The sequence below is a fragment of the Myotis yumanensis genome, unplaced genomic scaffold (genome assembly GCF_028538775.1).
Source record: "Myotis yumanensis isolate MYYU_CA2020_CCGP unplaced genomic scaffold, mMyoYum1.0.hap1 SCAF_8, whole genome shotgun sequence".
Lineage (NCBI taxonomy): Eukaryota > Metazoa > Chordata > Mammalia > Chiroptera > Vespertilionidae > Myotis > Myotis yumanensis.
In genome coordinates this window covers 25,469,509-25,489,051 of record NW_027223759.1, presented here as the reverse complement: position 1 = coordinate 25,489,051, position 19,543 = coordinate 25,469,509, and the positions used below count along the sequence as shown (strand labels likewise).

General features: G+C 39.9%; 1 protein-coding gene across 1 annotated transcript in view; it reads left to right on the top strand.

The window, feature by feature from the left end:
- Positions 1 to 19,543, top strand: part of AP1S3 (adaptor related protein complex 1 subunit sigma 3) — a 54,132-nt gene that overhangs the window by 22,923 nt on the left and 11,666 nt on the right. Inside the window, exons 2-3 of the mRNA XM_070422240.1 lie at positions 14,123 to 14,301; positions 15,763 to 15,871. Of these exons, the coding sequence (XP_070278341.1) occupies positions 14,123 to 14,301; positions 15,763 to 15,871 (288 nt within the window). The remainder of the gene's footprint in view (positions 1 to 14,122; positions 14,302 to 15,762; positions 15,872 to 19,543) is intronic.

Sequence of the window (19,543 nt, the reverse complement as noted above, 5' to 3'; positions counted from 1 at the left end):
TCTTGTAGTTACTTCAGATTTCCCACATGGTCTTCTAGAGTCAGACATGCAGAGGGAACAAGTGTCCTGTTAAAGTTGTTTAAGAACTACTATGTCTTTAATACAGTCCACATATTGCCCAAGAATGTAATTTCTAATTATGGCATTATTTTTTAAAGGTAGGATTCATTACTAGGAATCAAAAAGGCAACAGACCCTTAATAATTTTACATTACATTCTATAAGAAAATACGTTTAGATGTCCTTATGTTGAAAAACTGTCAAGTGTTTAAAACGACCTAGTAAATAATCACTATTAATTTTTTTTTACACTGTTAAACTAAGATTAACTGGGACCTTTTATATAAACATTGCTGATTACAAGGTTTAGTATTGAAAATGGTTCATTATTGGAAAATACTGAGATTCCCCCCAATCTACACAGTATTATATATTTTTCCTGGGATATTTTGAAATGCTCTCTTTTAATTAATTCAGAACTTAAAAAGAATTGACAAGCAACCCAGGACAAACTAACCTTTCTCACCAAGTTGGACAAATTTGCTTTATGGAGGTAATGGGAAGGGATAAAATGTTTGACTGTTCTTCACGAGAAGCACTGTAGGGCCTGGATCCTACACCCAATTTTACTCACTTCCTTTGTGGTCCTAATGAGTCATTTCCTGTCTTGGTGCCTCAGTGTTCCCATTTAAGAATATGGGATTGGAACCAATAATTTAGGATGTTCCTCCAGCTTCACTCTATTCTAAGCCTCTGTTGGAGGACAGACTCTACATTTCAGAGAACTCTAAATTGATCTGATAAAGTATTCAAACCTGTTGCCACCACCATGACTGCTTTCTTTCCTTTCATTTACCTCCTAGTCCTCCTGGGATCTTTGACTCAGAAAATTTGCCACCACACTTGGGCATTATTCTTGACTCTTCTTTCCTTCTCACACCCACAGCTCACCAAGTCCCATTGGTTCTACTGGAATAGATTAGAATCCCTCCACTTCTCTCAGTCCTCACTGCTACATGCGGATGGAAGCCACTATAGTCATCATTTACATGTACCACCCCCTTCTAATGCTTCTTCAGTCCCATCACCCTTAGCCCAAAGTCCAAACTCCTTACTGTAGCTTATAAGACCATCCTTATATTTGCATCTGCCATTTCTCCTCACTCTTCCTCTCCAGTCAACCAGCCATATGTGCTTTTCTCATTTCTTTGAAGACACCGTATCCTTTCTCTCCTGACTTTCTTATCTACAGTTTCCTTGGCCTGATCATTCTTTTTTTTTTTTTTTAATACGAATTTTTATTTTTACTGTATTATTATTTTTTTATATTTTTATTGATTTCAGAGGGGAAGGGAGAGGGAAAGAGAGATAGAAACATCAATGATGAGAGAGAATCATTGATCAGCTTCCTCCTGCACATCCCCCACTGGGATTGAGCCCAAAACCTGGACCTGTGCCCTTGACAGGAATTGAGCCCAGGACAGCGGTTCTCAACCTGTGGGTTGCCAACAATGAAAATACATCCTGCATATCAGATATTTACATTACGATTCATAACAGTAGCAAAATTACAGTTATGAAGTAGCAAGGAAAATAATTTTATGGTTGGGGGTCACCACAACATGAGGAACTGTATTAAAGGGTTGCGGCATTAGGAAGGTTGAGAACCACTGACCCGGGACCTTTCAGTTTGCAGGCCAATGCTCCATCCACTGAGCCAAACCGGCCAGGGCTGGCCTGATCATTCTTATTTAGCCCTACCTTCCCTTTTCTCTATTCATTTCCATTTGGCTAATCCTCTTGATCTTTCAAATCTTATCTTGAAAGTGACTTCCTTGATAAATTTAGACAAGATTATTTAATTTTCCCATAGCTGCTTGTGCTACTTCTGCTTTAACACAGCATACTTGGATGTAATTCTACGTTTAATTGTCCATCTCCCTCTGCTAGGATGTGTGTTCCATGAGGATAAGAACTTGCCTGTCCTGTTCTTGGTGGTGTCCTCATCTCTTGGCACAGTGCCTGGTACATGGTAGACATTCAAATACTGGCTAAATGAATACATGAAATAAATAAGGAAAGACAGGAAGAAAGGTAAAACTGAATACATTTTCAGTAAGAAAGAAAGTGTAGCAGGCAGCAACTATACCTTCTTCCTCTCTTTTCCTGCCATACTTCTCCTTACCTCCCACCCCAGGGACTCTCCTACCAATACAGGGCCTGTTGAAGTTATTTTATAATTTCAAAGGAAGTAATGGCTCTTCCTCTCCATAGCATTATACACCCTTGGTAGAGATATCCAATCCATTTTTTTTCTAAGTTCAAGTTCCTCATTGCACTTATTTGTATAAGAGAGACAAGGGCCCACGTTTGATCTAGTTCAACTACATAGAAGGCTTCAGATTATTTTTCACTGCTAGCAAAAAATTGCTAGTCCAGTAAACTTTGCTTAAAGCTTTTTTCACCCATCTTGTTGTCACTGCTATTATATATTTAATAGTAGTGACCCAGACTGATTCAGTGCTAATGTCATTATTACCTTTAGTTGAATATTTCTTCTATCTTAATCTCTGTAAGCACAGGCCTTTTGTTCCTTTTTGCTCATTTAAAAAATTGGCACAGAAACTCTTAGTATTGGATAGGGTGGGGAGATCTTCCAGAAATACTCTCTAGCCACTGTGGAAAACAGTATGATGGCTTCTCAAAAAATTAAGAATAGAGACACCATATGATCCAGCAACCCTTCTTCTGGATATCTATCCGAATAATTTGAAAACATATATTCACAAAGATATATGCACCTCTATGTTCATTGCAGCATTATTCACAGTGGGCAAAACTTGGAGACAACCAACGCGTCCTTTGCTAGATGATTGGATAAAGAAGATGTGGTGTGTGTGTGTGTGTGTGTGTGTGTGTGTGTGCGCACACACACAAAATGGAATACTACTCAGCCATAAGAAAAGATGAAATACTGCCATTTGCAACAACATGGATGGATCCACTGAATAAATCTCATGCTAATAAGTCAGATGGAAAAAGTCAAGAACCATATGATTTCACTCATATATGGGATATAAGATTGAAAGCAACAAATGAAAAGACAAGAAAAACAAACAAAAACTCAGGCACAGACAGCAGTATGGTGATTACTAGAGGGAAGAGGGGTGGAGGGATAGTAAAGAACTTCAAATATATGGTGACAGAAGATTTGATTTCAGACGGTGGACCCACAATGCAATACACAGATGATGTATCACGGAAGTATGTACTTGAAATTTATATAATCTTAATAACTAATGTCACTCCAATGAATTTAACCAGTTAACTGCCACGATATTTTGAATGTAATTAAAAAAGTTTCTCCACTTGCATCTATAGACGCTTATGGCAGTTAATTGGCTAAATAAAAAAATAATACCTTCTAGTTGTAACGATTGTTCAATATCATATTGACTTTAAAGGTGGGTGAAGCCAGTCTAGTTGGTGCCCAAGTCTGTCTTTGCTCCTCCTTAGAGAGGCAATGTAGCATAGTCAAAGAGCAGGCTCTAGAACCAAAGCCTGTATCTGGAACCTTCTAGCTGATTGACCCGGAGCAAAGTACTTAACTGTCTTTGGCTCCAGTTTCCTTATCAATCAAATGGGGGTAATAGTATTACCTACCTCTTACCCATTTTAATGAAGATTAAATGGGGTGCCTGTAAAGTGGAACACTCTCAACACATGTCAACCATTATATGAGTAGGTCTCTGGTGTTAGCATAAGACTTGCCTGGTTATAATTATTTGCATACATGGGAAAAAATGAATAAAAGTGGTAGTTTTAGCTTTGCCAGAAAACAAAAAGTGGCTTAAGGTGCCAAGTACAAAGAGCCTTGGGCTGCGAGCCAGGAGATCATGTTAAATCTGCTGCTTGCTCACTACACAACCAAGGGTCCAGCCACCAGCTCTCTGAGTCTGCATGTCCTTATCTTAAGAGGAGGCAGTTTGCACCCAATCAGCTCTGTTGTCCTTTCTAATGTTAGCATTTTATGAGTCAAGGTATGAGGGATTATTTCATTTCATTTTATTTTTCATTTTAAAATATTTTTTCATTGATTTCAGAGAGTAAGGGAGAGGGAGAGAGAGAGAGAAACATCAATGATGAGAGATAATCATTGATCAGATGCCTCTTGCACAACCGCCACTGGGAATTGAACCAGCAACCCAGGCTCGTTCCTTGACTGGGAATCGAATTGTGACCTCCTGGTTCATAGATCGATGCTCGACCACTGAGCAACACTGGCTGGGTGGATTATTTCATTTTAAATACCTCACTGTGCTAGACGCTGAATAAATATTTGCTAACTTGAATGGAATCTGCTGACTTTATCTCTGGAATGTGGAGGACTTGGTTTTATGGTTTTGAATTGTAAACTTAGAAAACAATGATGACGATGTTTGCAATTAAAAAAAAAAAAAGACATAACATTCAGTGCCAGAGACCAGTTGTGCATTAGGGCTGCTGTAATAAAATGCCAGGAACTGAGTGATTTAACCATCCTTTCACAGTTCTGGAGACTGGAAGTCCAACATCAAGGTTTCAGCAGAGCTGCGTCCTTCCCTGGCCTCTGAGAATCTGCCCCGTGCTTTTCTCCCAGCTCTGGGGCTTTGCGGGCCACCTTGGGCATTCCTCAGCTGTGCCCTCATCTTCACAGGGTGCTGTCGATGTGAGCATATCTGTGTTCAAATTCCCCCCTTTTTTTATGATACCTGCCCTGTTGGATTAGGGGCCTAGCCTATTCTAGTTTGACTTCATATTAACCTGTAATGACCAAGGTCACAGTCTGAGATACTGGGGGGCAGGGGTTGGTTAGGACTTCAGCCCATAAATTTCAGGTGATGCAGTTCACCTCCCAACAAGCTGCTGATCCCGTTTTATCAGTATAACTACCCATCTAACCACCTTCCTTCAATAACCCTGTGGTGCATACAGGTGGAAAGATAACAGACTATGTTATGCGGAATTTTCTTTACAAGAGGCTCTTTAATGTTTTTCATAAATGGCCACTAGCTAATTCTCAAATTGATTTGTGAATTGTTCATAACTTCTGTTTCCACCTCATTCCTCTTTTTCACTTTACTGTCCCTCTTTTTCTAGTCTTCCCAGCTCTTTCCTCCTCATCCAATTCACCTGATTTTCCTTCTTCACTGAGCATTTCTCTTGTTATAAGCAGATAGTTCTGCCACCAGATGGTGTGCAAGGATTGGCAAAAGAACTGAAATATGTTGGCCAATGTGTCTGCTTTTCAACATTTTATTTCAGGAAAAAGGTTGATATAACAAGCCAGACTGGAGAGTCTGGGATTGTCTAGATTTTAATTATCCCTATAAATGTTCTCTCCCTTTATTGTGGAAACAGAAACCTGAGCGGGAAATCTTGAGGAAAAAAGAAACCTATAAAGTTTGATGAATAAGGATTACTAGGAGATTCTGATCTCAACATTAGGCTGAGAGGTGGGAGCAATATTCTTGGGCCAGAGGGCCACTTCCTCAAACAGAAACCACAGAAAGGGGAAAGCCATGGAGTGCAGTAAAGCTGTAGAATGATGTTTGTGAAATAGGGACTTTGGCTGTCATCTAACTCAGGAGTTTCCAATGAGACCTGAGCCCAAAGGCAGAGTGCAGACCACCACCAACTTACAATTGGCTTTGTTTGCTTGAACATTGTTGTGTTATTATTACTGTTACTAGAGGCCCGGTGCAAGAATTTGTGCACAGATGGAGTCCCTCAGCCTGGCAGGCAATCAGGGCTGATCGGGCCATCTCACCCAGTCCCAATTGGGGTCTATGAGGGCTTGCCAGCCGGGAAGGGGCCACAGGAGGGCTTCAGGGCATGTCCAGTCCTCTTGCCCAGTCCCAATCACTGGACCTCAGCAGCAAGCTAACCTACCGGTCAGAGCATCTGCCCCCTGGTGGTCAGTGTGCATCATAGCAACTGGTCGAGTGGTCAACCAAATGGTCGACTGATCGGTCGGACACTTAGCATATTATGCTTTTATTATATAGGATTATTGATTCCCAGCATTTAAACAATTCCAGTGTTTTACATAACCATTCAGATTTCAGGCTTCTTTTGGAAATAAAAAATTGGAAGACCTGGCCATACTGGCTGATATTTTTCTCTTGGCAACACCGTATTATGGCTGAATTATGGCTATTTCTTTAGTTGGAACTTGTGATTTACAGTTTGACTCTCTTTTCCAACCCTATTGTATTACACTGAACCTTTACCCTCATTTAAAATGTTACCTACCTCTGCCTCGCCCATGAAAAGTATTTGATATGTGACCTTGCGGTCTCATTTCACAGATACAAAACCCAGAAAGGGAAGCAGACAGCAGGTTCAGTGCCACACCTGCCCTGTAATTCCCACTGGGCCACCTGCTCATGAATAGAACCCGATGGGGGAAGAGAGAGAAAGGTCCCCACGGAGGAGTGATGCAGTTCAAGCAGAGTCCGGAGGGGAGGTGAACAGTGAAAATGAAAACAGTAACTGCTGCCACCCAATTATAGATAAATTAGAACCATGCATGCCCATGAATGAAAAATGGGGAACCTTAAAGTAAACACCTTACAGGGAACTTAGAATGAATACATCCTTGATTAGAAGACCATTGGTTAGCAGTCAAAAGAAAGAGAGGAACTTCAATGACTTCCCTGCAAGTTTGGGTTGTCTGTAAACTCATTCTTTAAGCATTGGAAAGGTGATTGATGAGGCCAGGTGATTAAGGAGACAAGGTAGCAAGTCAGCTAGAAATTGAATGGTTTGTCACCCAAAGAAATCAGCAGAATGCTTTTCTGGGTACCTGTGAAATGGCTGTCAGGGACACTTCCTATCAGAACATGGAACCATTTGGTGAAAGGTGATGGAGGAGAAGTAGAGTGATTCACAAGGAGGAAGCAACGGTTTTTTTTCTTATCCCAATGAAGATAAATGGGAGTATAAATGGTGAGACAGTCTTCTGGATGATATATTAGTGATAGCAAGCATTTATTTTGAGCTCACTCTGTGCTGGATATGCACTAAGAAGTTGACACGCACATTACATCCTTCAGCATTACTGACATCATTACTACTGTCATCCCCATTTTACAGGTGAGGAAACTGAGGTCCAGAAAGATCAGGTGATTTTCCAGGTCTATTTAGCTCATAAACAACAGAGCCAGGATTCAAATGCAAGCTCTCAAACTGCCTGTTAGCACAGTCTTTCCACTTAACCACCAAGTTGCTCCACTGTCTTCTACCCCCAGACCTAGATGTGGCTTGGCCTCATGATGGATGCCTGGCATGCCTTGGGCTTAATCTGAAACAGGGGTTCATATACACCATTTTGGCTGGATGGCATGTAAAAAATTTGAAATAGCTGACATTTTAATTTCTGGCAGGTAACAAGCTTGTTTCAGAGAGTTACTAAACTTGAGGACTGGCAGGTTGTCAATGAACCTTCATGCTAAGAACATATATAAATGACTTCAGGGACACTTGCAGTCTGGCAGCTCAGATTTCCATCATGGGAATGCTGGTACAGTCTGTAATAGGATAGATTCCTGAAGGCTTAAGCAAATGACTTTCTCCTCTTCTCCCTCCCCCTCCTCCTCCTCCTTCTCCTGTTCCTCTTCTGCCTCCTCCTCCTCCTCCTTCTCCTCCTCCTTTTAGCCACAACAAACCACAAAAAAATGCATTTTACACCACTACCCAGTAGAAGTACATGCAACTGAAACAAAAGTTTCTTGAAACACATACCCTTAATATATGTGATTGTTCTGAAATTAGAGATTGTTAGGAAATTAGAGAAAAATGATTACTAGGGCTCCCCCATCCGAACACAGCAACCATGATAGTTTTTATCATTCCTTACCTGCTCTCTATGCTTCCGCCTACCTCCATCATCGTGTGGCCAGGAGATAGGCTGTGAACCAGTCTGTCTGGTTACAGAACCACAGGATCTCCTGAGTAGAGAGCAGTTTCCTTGAGGTATAAATGTCTTTGTTCAAAGCACTTGGACATTTGCATAGCACTTGGTCTTCAGATAGAATGTTGACTGATTTTTATTGAACTTGCTATTATTTTCATTAAGCATTTTTTCTCATTATAGAATCACATATATGAATTTTGGAAAATCCAGGCAAGTACAAAGAAGAAAATAACATTTATAATTCAACTATTCCAAGATAAACATAATGAACAATTCAGTGTATTTCCTTTATATAATTTCTATGCAAGTATAGTTTTACAATGTTGCTATAATATTCCGTGTACTATTTTATTTTTTATTTTAATATATGTATTTTTATTGATTTAAGAGAGGAAGGGAGAGGGAGAGATAGAAACATCCAATGATGAAAGAGAATCATTGCTTGGCTACCTCCTGCACGCCCCCCACTGGGGATGGAGCCTGCAACTTGGGCATGTGCCCTGACTGGGAATCAAACTGTGACCTCCTGGTTCATAGGTTGACGCTCAACCACTGAGCCACACTGGCCAGGCCTGTGTACTATTTTAGATTCTGGATTTTTTAAAGTTAACATTATACCATAGGCATTATCACTTATTAAAATCCTTTAACAAATACCATTTAAATTTGTTTTGCTATTGGCAATTTAGGCAGTTTTCAGTTTTATATATTTATTTTTTGTGTGTGTGTGTGTGTGTGTGTGTGTGTTTGTGTTACTATAAAGACCTGCAGTAAACATCTAATGCTCAAATATGTATCTTCATATTAAGGCACAGCCTTAAGAAATATTTTAAAAGTAGACTTACTGGGTGTATAGGCATGGGCACATTTGGACACTTGAGACTGACCGCTGAGTCGCCTTTGGGGAAGATTGGAATTCTAGAGAAGGCCATTGATTTCAAGATGAGAGGGGGTTAGTTATTCAACATCTACATGTGAGGAGTCTCAAAAGAGAGGGGCCGAGACTGGCAGTGTCAGACTGAGAATCTGTGTTCCCGAAGAGGTAGGTGAGAGTTGAAAGCCAGGGCAGGAGATGATGTGCTCCCTGACAGAGGAAGAAAATAAATTAGCTGAGGGTGGGTGTGACCAAGTTCGTGCATATGGGTGTCCAGGTGTGGGAGGAGCTGGGAAATCCCACAGAATGGTGTTTGTCCTCTTGGCTTTTTTTTCTGAGAGTTAGGGAGTGAGGATGGAAATGGGGAATATGAGGGATTTGGGTGGTGACCTGGAATAACCTGTGTAGGAAATAAAAGGGGGTTTTGCTTAGTGACCCTTTACATGAAGAGGTATCTGGAAAGTTTCTAAGTAACACTGGTGATTCAGCTGAGCTGGACCAGCATAGATTTATGGTTGTACCGATCTGCAAAGTGCCTGCTGTCTTAATAGAGAAGCAAAGACAAGAGTGGAGGGGCTTGTCTGGGCTGGGAATTTGCAGCGGTGGCAGAAGTTGGAAAAGGGGCAAAGTTGGTAAGGACCCTAGCAATAGGGTCCTTTAAGTGATGTATCATGGGATCCGACCACTAAAGGAAGGACCTGTCAGGTTGATGGAATTGGAGGAAAGGGACATAGTCTGTGTATTTATATTTGCAGCTCGGATCCTGAAATATAAGCTAGTTCTGAAAAGGGGATGTTCATGGTGTGACAGTATTGGGACATGAAAGAGTCCTGGATACCCCTCTTTTTGGAAGCTGGTTGTGGGTCCACTACATGGATTCAGGTCAGGAGCAGGGAGATTTTCAAACATTAAGAACCAAAGCTGCTATTGGAGGCATTCATTGTTTATCTTCAACCGGAAGGAGGATGCTAGTTGGTGGGAATGCAGATTGGTGCAGCCACTATGAAAAATAGTATGGAGTTTACTCACAAAATTAAAAATGGATCTGCCTATGACCCAGTGATTTCACGTTTGGGGGTTTATCCAAAGAAATCCAAAATACTAATTTCAAAAGATATAGGCCTCCCTATGTTCATTGCAGTGTTTTTTATAATAGCCAAAATACGGAAGCAACCTAAGTGTCCATCAACAGACCAGTGGATAAAAATGCTGTGGTACATTTACACAATGGAATGTTACTCGGCCATAAAAAAGAATGAAATCTTACCATTTGTGACAGCATGAATAGACCCAGAGGTTATTATGCTCAGTCAAATAAGTGAGTCAGAGAAAGACGAATACCATGATTTCATTTATATGTGGAATCCAAAGAACAAAGTACATGAATAAACAAAATGGCAACAGACTCATAGATACAGAGAGCAAACTGGTGGTTGCCAGAGGGAAGGGGGTTAGGGGGTGGATGAAAGAGGTGAAGGGATTAAGAAGTACTAATTGATAATTACAGAGTAGTCACAGGGTTATAAAGTACAGCATAGAGAATATAGTCAATAATATTGTAATAACTATGTTTGGTGCCAGGTGGGGTACTGGAACTATCCAGGGAACACTATGTAAAATTTATGATTGTCTAACCACAAGGTGTACACCTGAAACCAATACAAAATAAAATTGAGAGAAAAAAATAAACAAAACATAGAAGGAAGATGCTAATTAATATTGGCTCAAGTTATAAAAAAATAAATAAAAGAAAAAAGAAAAAAAAGAAATTAAAATAAAGTAAAAAAATATATATATTGGCTCAGAGCAGCAGCCCAAATACATTGGTACTGGTCTGCTTTGTGCTCCCTTCAAAGGCTTAATATCATCTCCCTAGACATGCTTCAGAAATATATGATGAAGAAAACAGCCAGTTTCTGCTCTGGATCAAGGTGAGAATTTTGGGCTGTGCCCAGTAAGGTCAAGCATTGTTGTAGGGGATACTCTGAGGACAAGGAGTGCTTGGATTAACTTTACATGTTTGGATTTGAGGGATCATGTGGGGCAGAACCAGACCCCTCCAAAGGGCTGCTGACATAAGTGGTTCCTTCTGGGACAGGGATGGGAGAAATTGGTGCAGCAGGGTGCCCAGTTGAGGCCAGAGCATTTTGGCCAAATGTAGGAAGTCAAGCTGGCCCAATCAACTTCATTGGATTTTCTGGATATTTCTGGAGTTGGTGTTTGCAAGTATTACCAGTCTCTCCATTACCCCTTTCTTCTCAGCAACATTATTGAAAGGAAATGTCCGGTGGTTGTTTTCTGAAGTCAGATGAAGTCTGTTGATGACGTCAACTCGAATTTAACCTGGCTCTTTGTAATTATTGAAGAAAACCACCCAATTGCCTTTTTTCCTGCTCTCAAGCTAATGCTAATCAAAAATGGCATTTGATTAACCTCTTGAAACATCTGCCTTGAAGGACTAAATTAATAAATTGGATGAAATCAATTGCTGGAGGTGATGACTCTTGTGAATCACTGGGATTCATTCTGCCGAGTCTCTCGAGCTGTTAAATCTGGGGGAGATGTAACAGACACCATGCACCAGAGTAGGACCTGAGAGATCCAAGTCTTTCAACACTGTCTTATGCAGTGCAATTGCTGGATAAACTTGAACCTATTTGTTGCTTCTTTTGAATATAGAATGCATTTTTATATATTTTGTGTGGGCTCATGGATACGTGTATTATGTCCCTGATTATCCTTTCCCTTTGAATTTGTTGTTAGAATGAAAAAAAAGCTCCTTGTTTATTGTTCTCCATTGTTGATCCATGTTTAAAAAGATAGGCACCTGTTCTTGAGTGAAGGTTGCAAATAGAGGAACTAGAAAGTGTTCTACAATTCAACTCAGCAATAGTTATAGCCCGTTGCTGGGACTTTGGCATTGGTCTGAGTGCCCCAAATTAAAAGGAACATAGGGCCTATGGAGAAATATGGAAGAATTGCAACCGTGATGACTTTGACATCTGAAAATAGAACCAAGAAGGAGAAGACATGAAACCAGGGTTATTTCTCTGGAAGGAAAAGATTCAGGCTATACTTAAAGGCTGTCTTCAAGTTTGCAAAGTTAGCTGTTATTCGAAGGATAGTGATATGTCTTTTTATACACTTTCTAGATAAAATCAGGGAAAATCCATTTAATTTTAACTGATTTAGATTAGACTGATTTTGAAGAGATTAGATTAAATGGGAAGAAGAAAACTTTCTGTCAGGAAATGCAAAGTGAACAATTAAGAAAATGTGTGGATTTCATTTCTCTAACAAAAATCTGCTTATTCACCAAACATCGGATGTAATACTCTTATCCATTGGTGATGATCCAAAAAGAGGCTTGTTTTTAGAATTCTGAGGTTTTATTCTGTTACCGTTCAGCTTTGTACTTTTAGAATGCCACTTTTATGATTATACTAGAGGCCCAGTGCACAAATTTGTGCATGGGTGGGGTCCCTCGGCCTGGCCGGTGATTGGGGTTGATGGGGGTCATCTAGCCCAGTCCTGATCAGGCTGGCCTGCCTGGGGGAGGGATCGCAGGAGGTTGGCTGGCCACAGGAGGTTGGTTGTGTGAGCGCACTGACCTCCAGGGGGCAGCTCCTGCATTGAGCGTCTGCCCCCTGGTGGTGAGTGAACATCATAGCGACTAGCTGGTTGTCCGGTCGTAATGGTTGCTTACACTTTTATATATATAGATATCCTTAGAAGCAAAAACACCTTTCTTAATATGATTCTTAGAAAATAGTAATTGTGTTGCATTATTGGGTTACCTATACCTTCTCGGATAGTGAAATTGGTATTTAAGAAAATGCTGTGTCCTAAGTAAAATATTTAAAATTCCAGACTGAAGGTAATTTTTCTTAAAGCTAGTAGGCATATAGAGCTCTGTAACTTGCTTTCCCTTCATTTGCCATGTCTTGGTCTTCAAGACCTTCTTAAAACATATGTTTCCTTTCTAAGGCAGAGATAGTTTATTAAGAAGACCTTATTCTACAGGTTGGGGGTAGGGGAAGCTCTGAGGAAAGCCTGGTTTCTTTTGTCCCTCAGACATTGCCACCTATTGAGTTAGTATGACTTATGCCATGATGTTCAGAGCCAAACCTTTTCAATAAAAGGAGTTAAATATTGTATTTGTAAAAAGTTTAAAATATTAATTATTTTAGTTCTCAGTATACAGGGTGTCCCCCCAAAAATGTATACACTATTAAAATCTGATAACTCAGTTCATATTTCTTTCTTTTCAGATTTAACCCATTGGAATTGATAATTATTCAAAGTGTGTATACATTTTTTGGGACACCCTGTATTGAATGCTGGAGTGCCTAAGAGAGTATATTTCAGTGCTTTCATTACACACACAAAAATTGTAACTATGTGAGTTGATATGTTAATTAGCTTGACTGTAGTAATCACTTCACTATGCACATGTATTAATCATGTTGTACACCTTAAGTATGTACAACTTTTATTTAAAATGACAGTATATGGCCCAGTTGGTGTAGCTCAGTGGTTGAGCATCGACCCAGGAATCAAGAGGCCACCAGTTCAATTCCTGATCAGGGCAGATGCCTGGGTTGCGGGCTTCATCCCCTGTGGGGGGCATGCAGGAGGCAGCCAATCAATTATGTTTCTCTCTCATTAACGCTTCTATCTCTCCATCCCTCTCCCTTCCTCTCTGTCTAAAAAATCAATTACATTTGTAATACCTTAACCAATAAAGAAATTAAATATTAAAAAAATCAATTAAAAAACCATAAAAATATTTTAATGACAAAATATGGTCCCCTTCTCACTCTGACCCCTTGCTTCATCCTCATTTCTTTCCCTTACTTCTTTATTTCTCTATCATTGTGTGTCTATAGTAGTGATATGGAACTAGGATATAACTTTTAAAGTAAACTCTTCCACTGTTCTTAACATTTTCTTTTTGCTTGTGAAGGACAAATTTAATGTGTTCTTAAAAGAATTATGTACTTCCTTGATATATATTTCTCCCTATCCTGCATTTGTGACTCATAAGAGGAATTTAAAAAGAACTTATCTTTCCCCTATAATATAAATAAACTTTGTGGTGTCTACATTTCTTTGTTTCTCTGTTGGGCTAAAAGTAATTTCAGAGAGGGCATTGTTTTCAGGCTTGGAAGCCTTTTTTCATTGGTTCAGAATTATAATCCTTTGTACACCCGGCCACTGAACATTTGTGTCTACATAGAATGATTTGGTTGACCAAGTTCTGTTTTTTCTCTGTCCCTTCTTTGTTATAGATACATTTCATATTGCTTTTCAGTCGACAAGGGAAATTACGGCTGCAGAAATGGTACACAACTCTCTCTGACAAGGAAAGGAAGAAGATCACCCGGGAGATTGTTCAGATTGTGCTCTCTCGTGGTCAGAGGATGAGCAGTTTTATCGACTGGAAGGAACTAAAACTTGTTTATAAAAGGTGTGAGTAACTTTATGAGAACTGAATTTATTTTTTGTTACTGCTTTGGTTTGTTTAATTCTGAGCATTTTAGGTTGCAACACAATTTCATCATTTACTGAAATCTTTAGACTGGAGCCCAAATAACTGTACCCATAGACTAACTAGGAAAGAACGCTCATTTATTGAAAGGCCTTTGATGTGCCAGGAGAGAGTCTAGGTACTTAATCTGCAGGCTGATAATGCATGCTGGCATCCAAGACAAGCCTTATGAGCACCTACTGTATTCCCAGCACTGTCCTAGTGGTTGCGGATACAGTAGTAAATGGGACACAGGACATTCCTGCTCTCATGGCACTTACTCATTTGTTAAGTAAACAAAAATTTTTCAGTTAGTAATAAGTATTATGGGAAATGCAGATTAGTGTGCTGCAGAGATGGAAAACTCTCTTTATTGTTATTATTGCTCATATTTGCAGATGAAGAAACTAAAGCCACCGAGAGCTTATGTAATTAGTCCCTACTCACAGTAATTGAGTGGTAATTGGCAGAGCCATAATTCAAGTTCAGATCTTTCTGGCTTTAAATCTTATATATTCTCTCTTTATTGTACCTGCTTGTGTGGGAAGACCATACTCAGAAGAAACCTCAATTTATAGATGAGGAAACTGAGACCCCAAGAGATAGAGTAATTTTGCTCATTTAGACCTAGATAACTGATGCCCGAGCCAGGATCAGAACACAGAAAACATGACCCTGCATCCAGCATCTTCATGCAACTTCCAGAAGGAACACACGTTAGAAAGGCTCTTGCTAGGAGTGTTTATAAGACCTGAAGGGGAAAGAGAGTAACCTCTGCAGACTACATTTAATGGATTAAATTACCAGAAAGTGGGATCCAAGGACAACATTTTAGTGTTTGCTGACAAGAAGCTTGTCTATACTCTCCACCTGCTGGTTTTCTAAAATTTTTGGTTTGGTTGTATTTTAAATCATTATATAAAGAATAGGCTTCAGTGGTTCTCTCGACTGATATTACAAGCACTGGGTATACAACAGTGAACAAGGCAGACCCTGCCTTTGGGAACCACTGATCTGGTGGGAGAGACAGGCCATGAAATGGACAATGAAGAGACCTGATGCTCTGAAGGGGGCGCACAGGGATGCATAGCAGGGGCGTCCAATCCAGTCAGAGATGACAGGAATGACAATCTTGGCAGAAATGACACCCAAGCTCAGAGCAACAGGACAAGGAAGAGTTAGCCACACAAATGGGGTAAGGAAGAGTATTTTGAGTAGAAGAGACACACAGGAGAAACCCATAGGAGAAACACACAGGACTATGATTTTGAGATATGGGATGTGATGAATAATGATTACATTCTTGGATGGAAAGCAGGAGGTAACTGCATCTTCACTGGGGAAAATCCACCTTCAGGTTGTTTAATGGGTCATTATATTTTACTTTTTTTTCCTTTCAAGGTATGCTAGCTTATACTTTTGCTGTGCAGTAGAAAGTCAGGACAATGAGCTCTTGACACTAGAGATTGTGCATCGTTATGTGGAATTGCTGGACAAGTACTTTGGAAATGTAAGTTGTTCTGGTCTATTAGAATCAGTAGGTCTCCATCTCAGCTCTTACTTCAGTCTGTCCTCCGTCACATTCCTTCTCTCTCTCAAGTGTAAAATATGAATTGCATTTGTATCAAGGATCAGAGCAGAAGGCTTTCCCCACTTCCTATAATTCTTAAATGGCAGATTTCAAAGCAGGTGGTGTCCCTGTCTTCAGACCACAACACATGAGACCTTGTTTAATGCACTAAAGTATAATTGTGAAGGATTCCTTCTTTGTCAGGGACTGTCATCTCTCTTCTCGTTTGCTCTTTTAGTCTCTCTCTGGCTTCTTCTACTAAGTTACACATGTTCTTTAATATTATTTATACATGAGAATGAAAACAACAACAATAATACCCTTTCATTTCACGTTGTTGTTTTATCTCCTTGCCCCCCAGTAATGTCTTACGTGAGGTGGCCCAACCCGCTGAACTCATTCACTCCACAGCAGCTCACAGCTTGGGTTCCACCTCTGCGGCTCCAAGGAAGTTAGTTACCACCCACCCCTCCCTAGTGGCCGACACCAGTGACTCTTCTTAAATCTTCACTTGCTTAACCTTTTGCAGCACCGAACCCTTGCTCACCACGATTCTTTCTTTAAATTTGCTCCTTTTTATTTTGCCAAGACACTGAATTCTGCTGATGGCCCCTCCTGGCTTCTTCCATTGAGATCCCTCCCTCCACCTGCTCCCTAAATGCCCTGCTGCTCTTCCTCCTCTCTGGTGTGTCTGCCTGATTTTCTCTCCTGGAAACCTGTTACCACGTGACTGTTTCTTGCTTTGCTGAAGATGCTCTTCCTGGGCTTCTCAATCATCTTAGTCTTCAACGCAACAAGAACTAAACTCACCTTCTGTTCTGCATTGTGATCGAATTTATTGTGTCTCAGGATCCTTTCAGCTTTCTCCAACCTTTATACTACAATCTGCCTCTGTCTATTAAAACTAGGCTAAAATTCCTCTCCTTTATTCCTGTTACTAGTCTAGGCTTTTTTGGGATCATACTTTTGCTTCTCTTTGAAACCTCATCTCTGGCTCTCACCTGGCCTATTGGTTACCATCTTCCTTACAAAGCACCGATTCGGGGTGACATTCCTCCTCAGTCACTCTCCATCTAAAATTCAAACTTCTTAGCCTGCTATTGAAGCTTTCTAAACCTTGGTCCCAGGCCACTTCTCCCACTTTCTCACTTTTCTCTCTTAACATCCCTGACACACCCAGTGCTCCAGCCACATGGGCCAGCCCGGTATTATCCTTCACTTGCACGGGATTTGCTTGGCCATTGAACTGCAAGTCTTTCACGATCATGACCTAGGACTGACTTTGTTTTTTCAACACTTGTAACCAGCTCTGGACCATATTTTAGCAACTGTCCCAGAAACAATTAAAGTAGTTCACAATCCAAGTAGTCATTGGATTTGGAAAATGATTTGGGAAATGATTTCTTGCTCACTGAAGATTTTTATTTTGTGTTATTAGGAGCACTTACTTCCACAAGAGTTTTCTGTATTCCATTTAATGGAATGGGCAACATTTACAGTATTGGGTGGGTTTTTATCAGATTTGTTACAACTCTTTTTATAGGCTGAGTACTGGAAAGATCTCGGAAAGAATTTTCCTGCTGTCTCTCCTTCCCTCCCTATTATTCCCCCCTGTTTTCCTTTGTGAATTATGAAAAGACCTAAATATTGCTTCAGGGACTTCAGGTTGTTGGTCAGTATAGAGGAACAAGATAGCTAGATCACTTTTCTTTCTCTTTCTTCTGGTTCCCTAAGATTTTTTTTTTTTTCATTTTTAAAAGAGAGATCTGCAAAGACATAACAGCATATTTTTATATTTGAGATTATTTGATGTTATGCTTTCTGTCATTCGGATGAATTCTGACATTTTGGTCCTTCCTTTTCAAATAACCTCCAGGCTTGGCCTTTTGCAAAGGCCTGCAGGAGTTCCCCAGGACTCGCCTTGTCCCTCTCATTTCTGCACTCTGGTCTGACCTGTTGTGTGTTCTGGATTAACCAGCTATGACAATGTGAACTGGGGTTGAATGTGGATCTGGATCTTATCTGACCAAATTGAGGGTACTTCAGAACACGTGGCTTTCTCAAGAGAATTAGACTCCCCTTCAGTAACAGGAGGCTCATTTAAAGTACAGGGAGAGTCAGAATGAATTCCTATTTCTCTAGCATCAATCTTTCATCCTGTTTGGGCAGACCTTTAGGAGGATCCAAAATTTAATTTACTAAAAAATTCAATGAATCTTTCATTAAGCTAAGAGCAGCTAAGAGCAGTTCAAGGCTATCTGCCCAGTAGGTGTTCAATCCTTATTAATTAACAGTGATGAGCAAAGCATACTGACTCTCATTGACATCGTCTCAGGAACATTGCTTTTTGGTTTACTTTCTCTCTTGTGTTATTCTGAAGGTTTCCTTGAATTTTGTCCTTCTGTTATCTAAGAGAAAACTTTGTACTGAGCTTCTCTTATATATAGCACTGGAAAAATATTACCTTCTGATGACAGATAAATCAAAATATCTGGCTACTGATTTAAGTCATGTATTTTTTTTAGCACTTTTCAATTCCAAGGAGATTTACAAGGATTAACTAGTTAATCTTTCGATTTGCAGTAAGTAGCATTAACCCCAGTTTATAGAGGCTATGAAGCTCCGGGTCTCACAATAGATAAGGGTCTGCTCCGGGATTTCCAGACCTGCCTATTTCCCCATCTCAGACTCTTGGCCAGTTTTCACTGATGTCCTCAGAAGATGTGGCTATTGCTGTCTCGGAGCACTTGGGGATTTTCTTGTAGGGGATTTTCTTGTAGGAAGAGGTTAATAGAAATATTTACTTTGCTAACCCCATAGGGCTATTGTGAGGATCAAAGGAACAGTGCAGTTAACAATACTTTCTAAATTGTCCATTGCTATTTAGCTATACCTTGCATTAGGGTTATCATATATATATATATATATATATATATATATATATATATACACATATATCTATATTTGATTTTTTATAGAGAGGAAGGGAGAGGGTTAGAAGTTATAAACATCGATGAGTGAGAAACATCGATCAGCTGTCTCCTGCACACCCCCTACTGGGGATGTGCCCGCAGCCAAGGTACATGCCCTTGACCAGAATCGAACCTGGTACCCTTCAGTGCGCAGGCCGACACTCTATCCACTGAGCCAAACCGGTTAAGGCTATAGTTTTATACATTTATTGTATATAACTTGATATTTTTTTGTATTTACTTTAGAAGAGAATTCATTAAGGGAAGGTCCTTCTTAGACTCTATCCAAAAGGATTTAGTTATTGAAATACCAGAAATATTCTTGCTACAGCACATATTCTGCTCTAAGAGAAGACCCTTACTCCAAATTATAGTAAAGCATAAGTCTTGAAGATCAAATGTAAAGTTAAATTATCACTTTTTCTGCCTTTTATAAGCTTTCTGCCAGATATAGATACACGAGAAAATGATTTTTTAAAAAGAGGCTTGTGTGCTGATTAACACAAAAGCCCCGTGTTTCTGCATAATTTGGTGGAATGAAATTGTTTGAGCATCTGGTGTACTGGGGCAGGGTGCTTAAGGTGGAATTAGAAGTATCTGAAAGAAAAAAAAAGCAAGTATTTGAGTAATCAGGCAATAG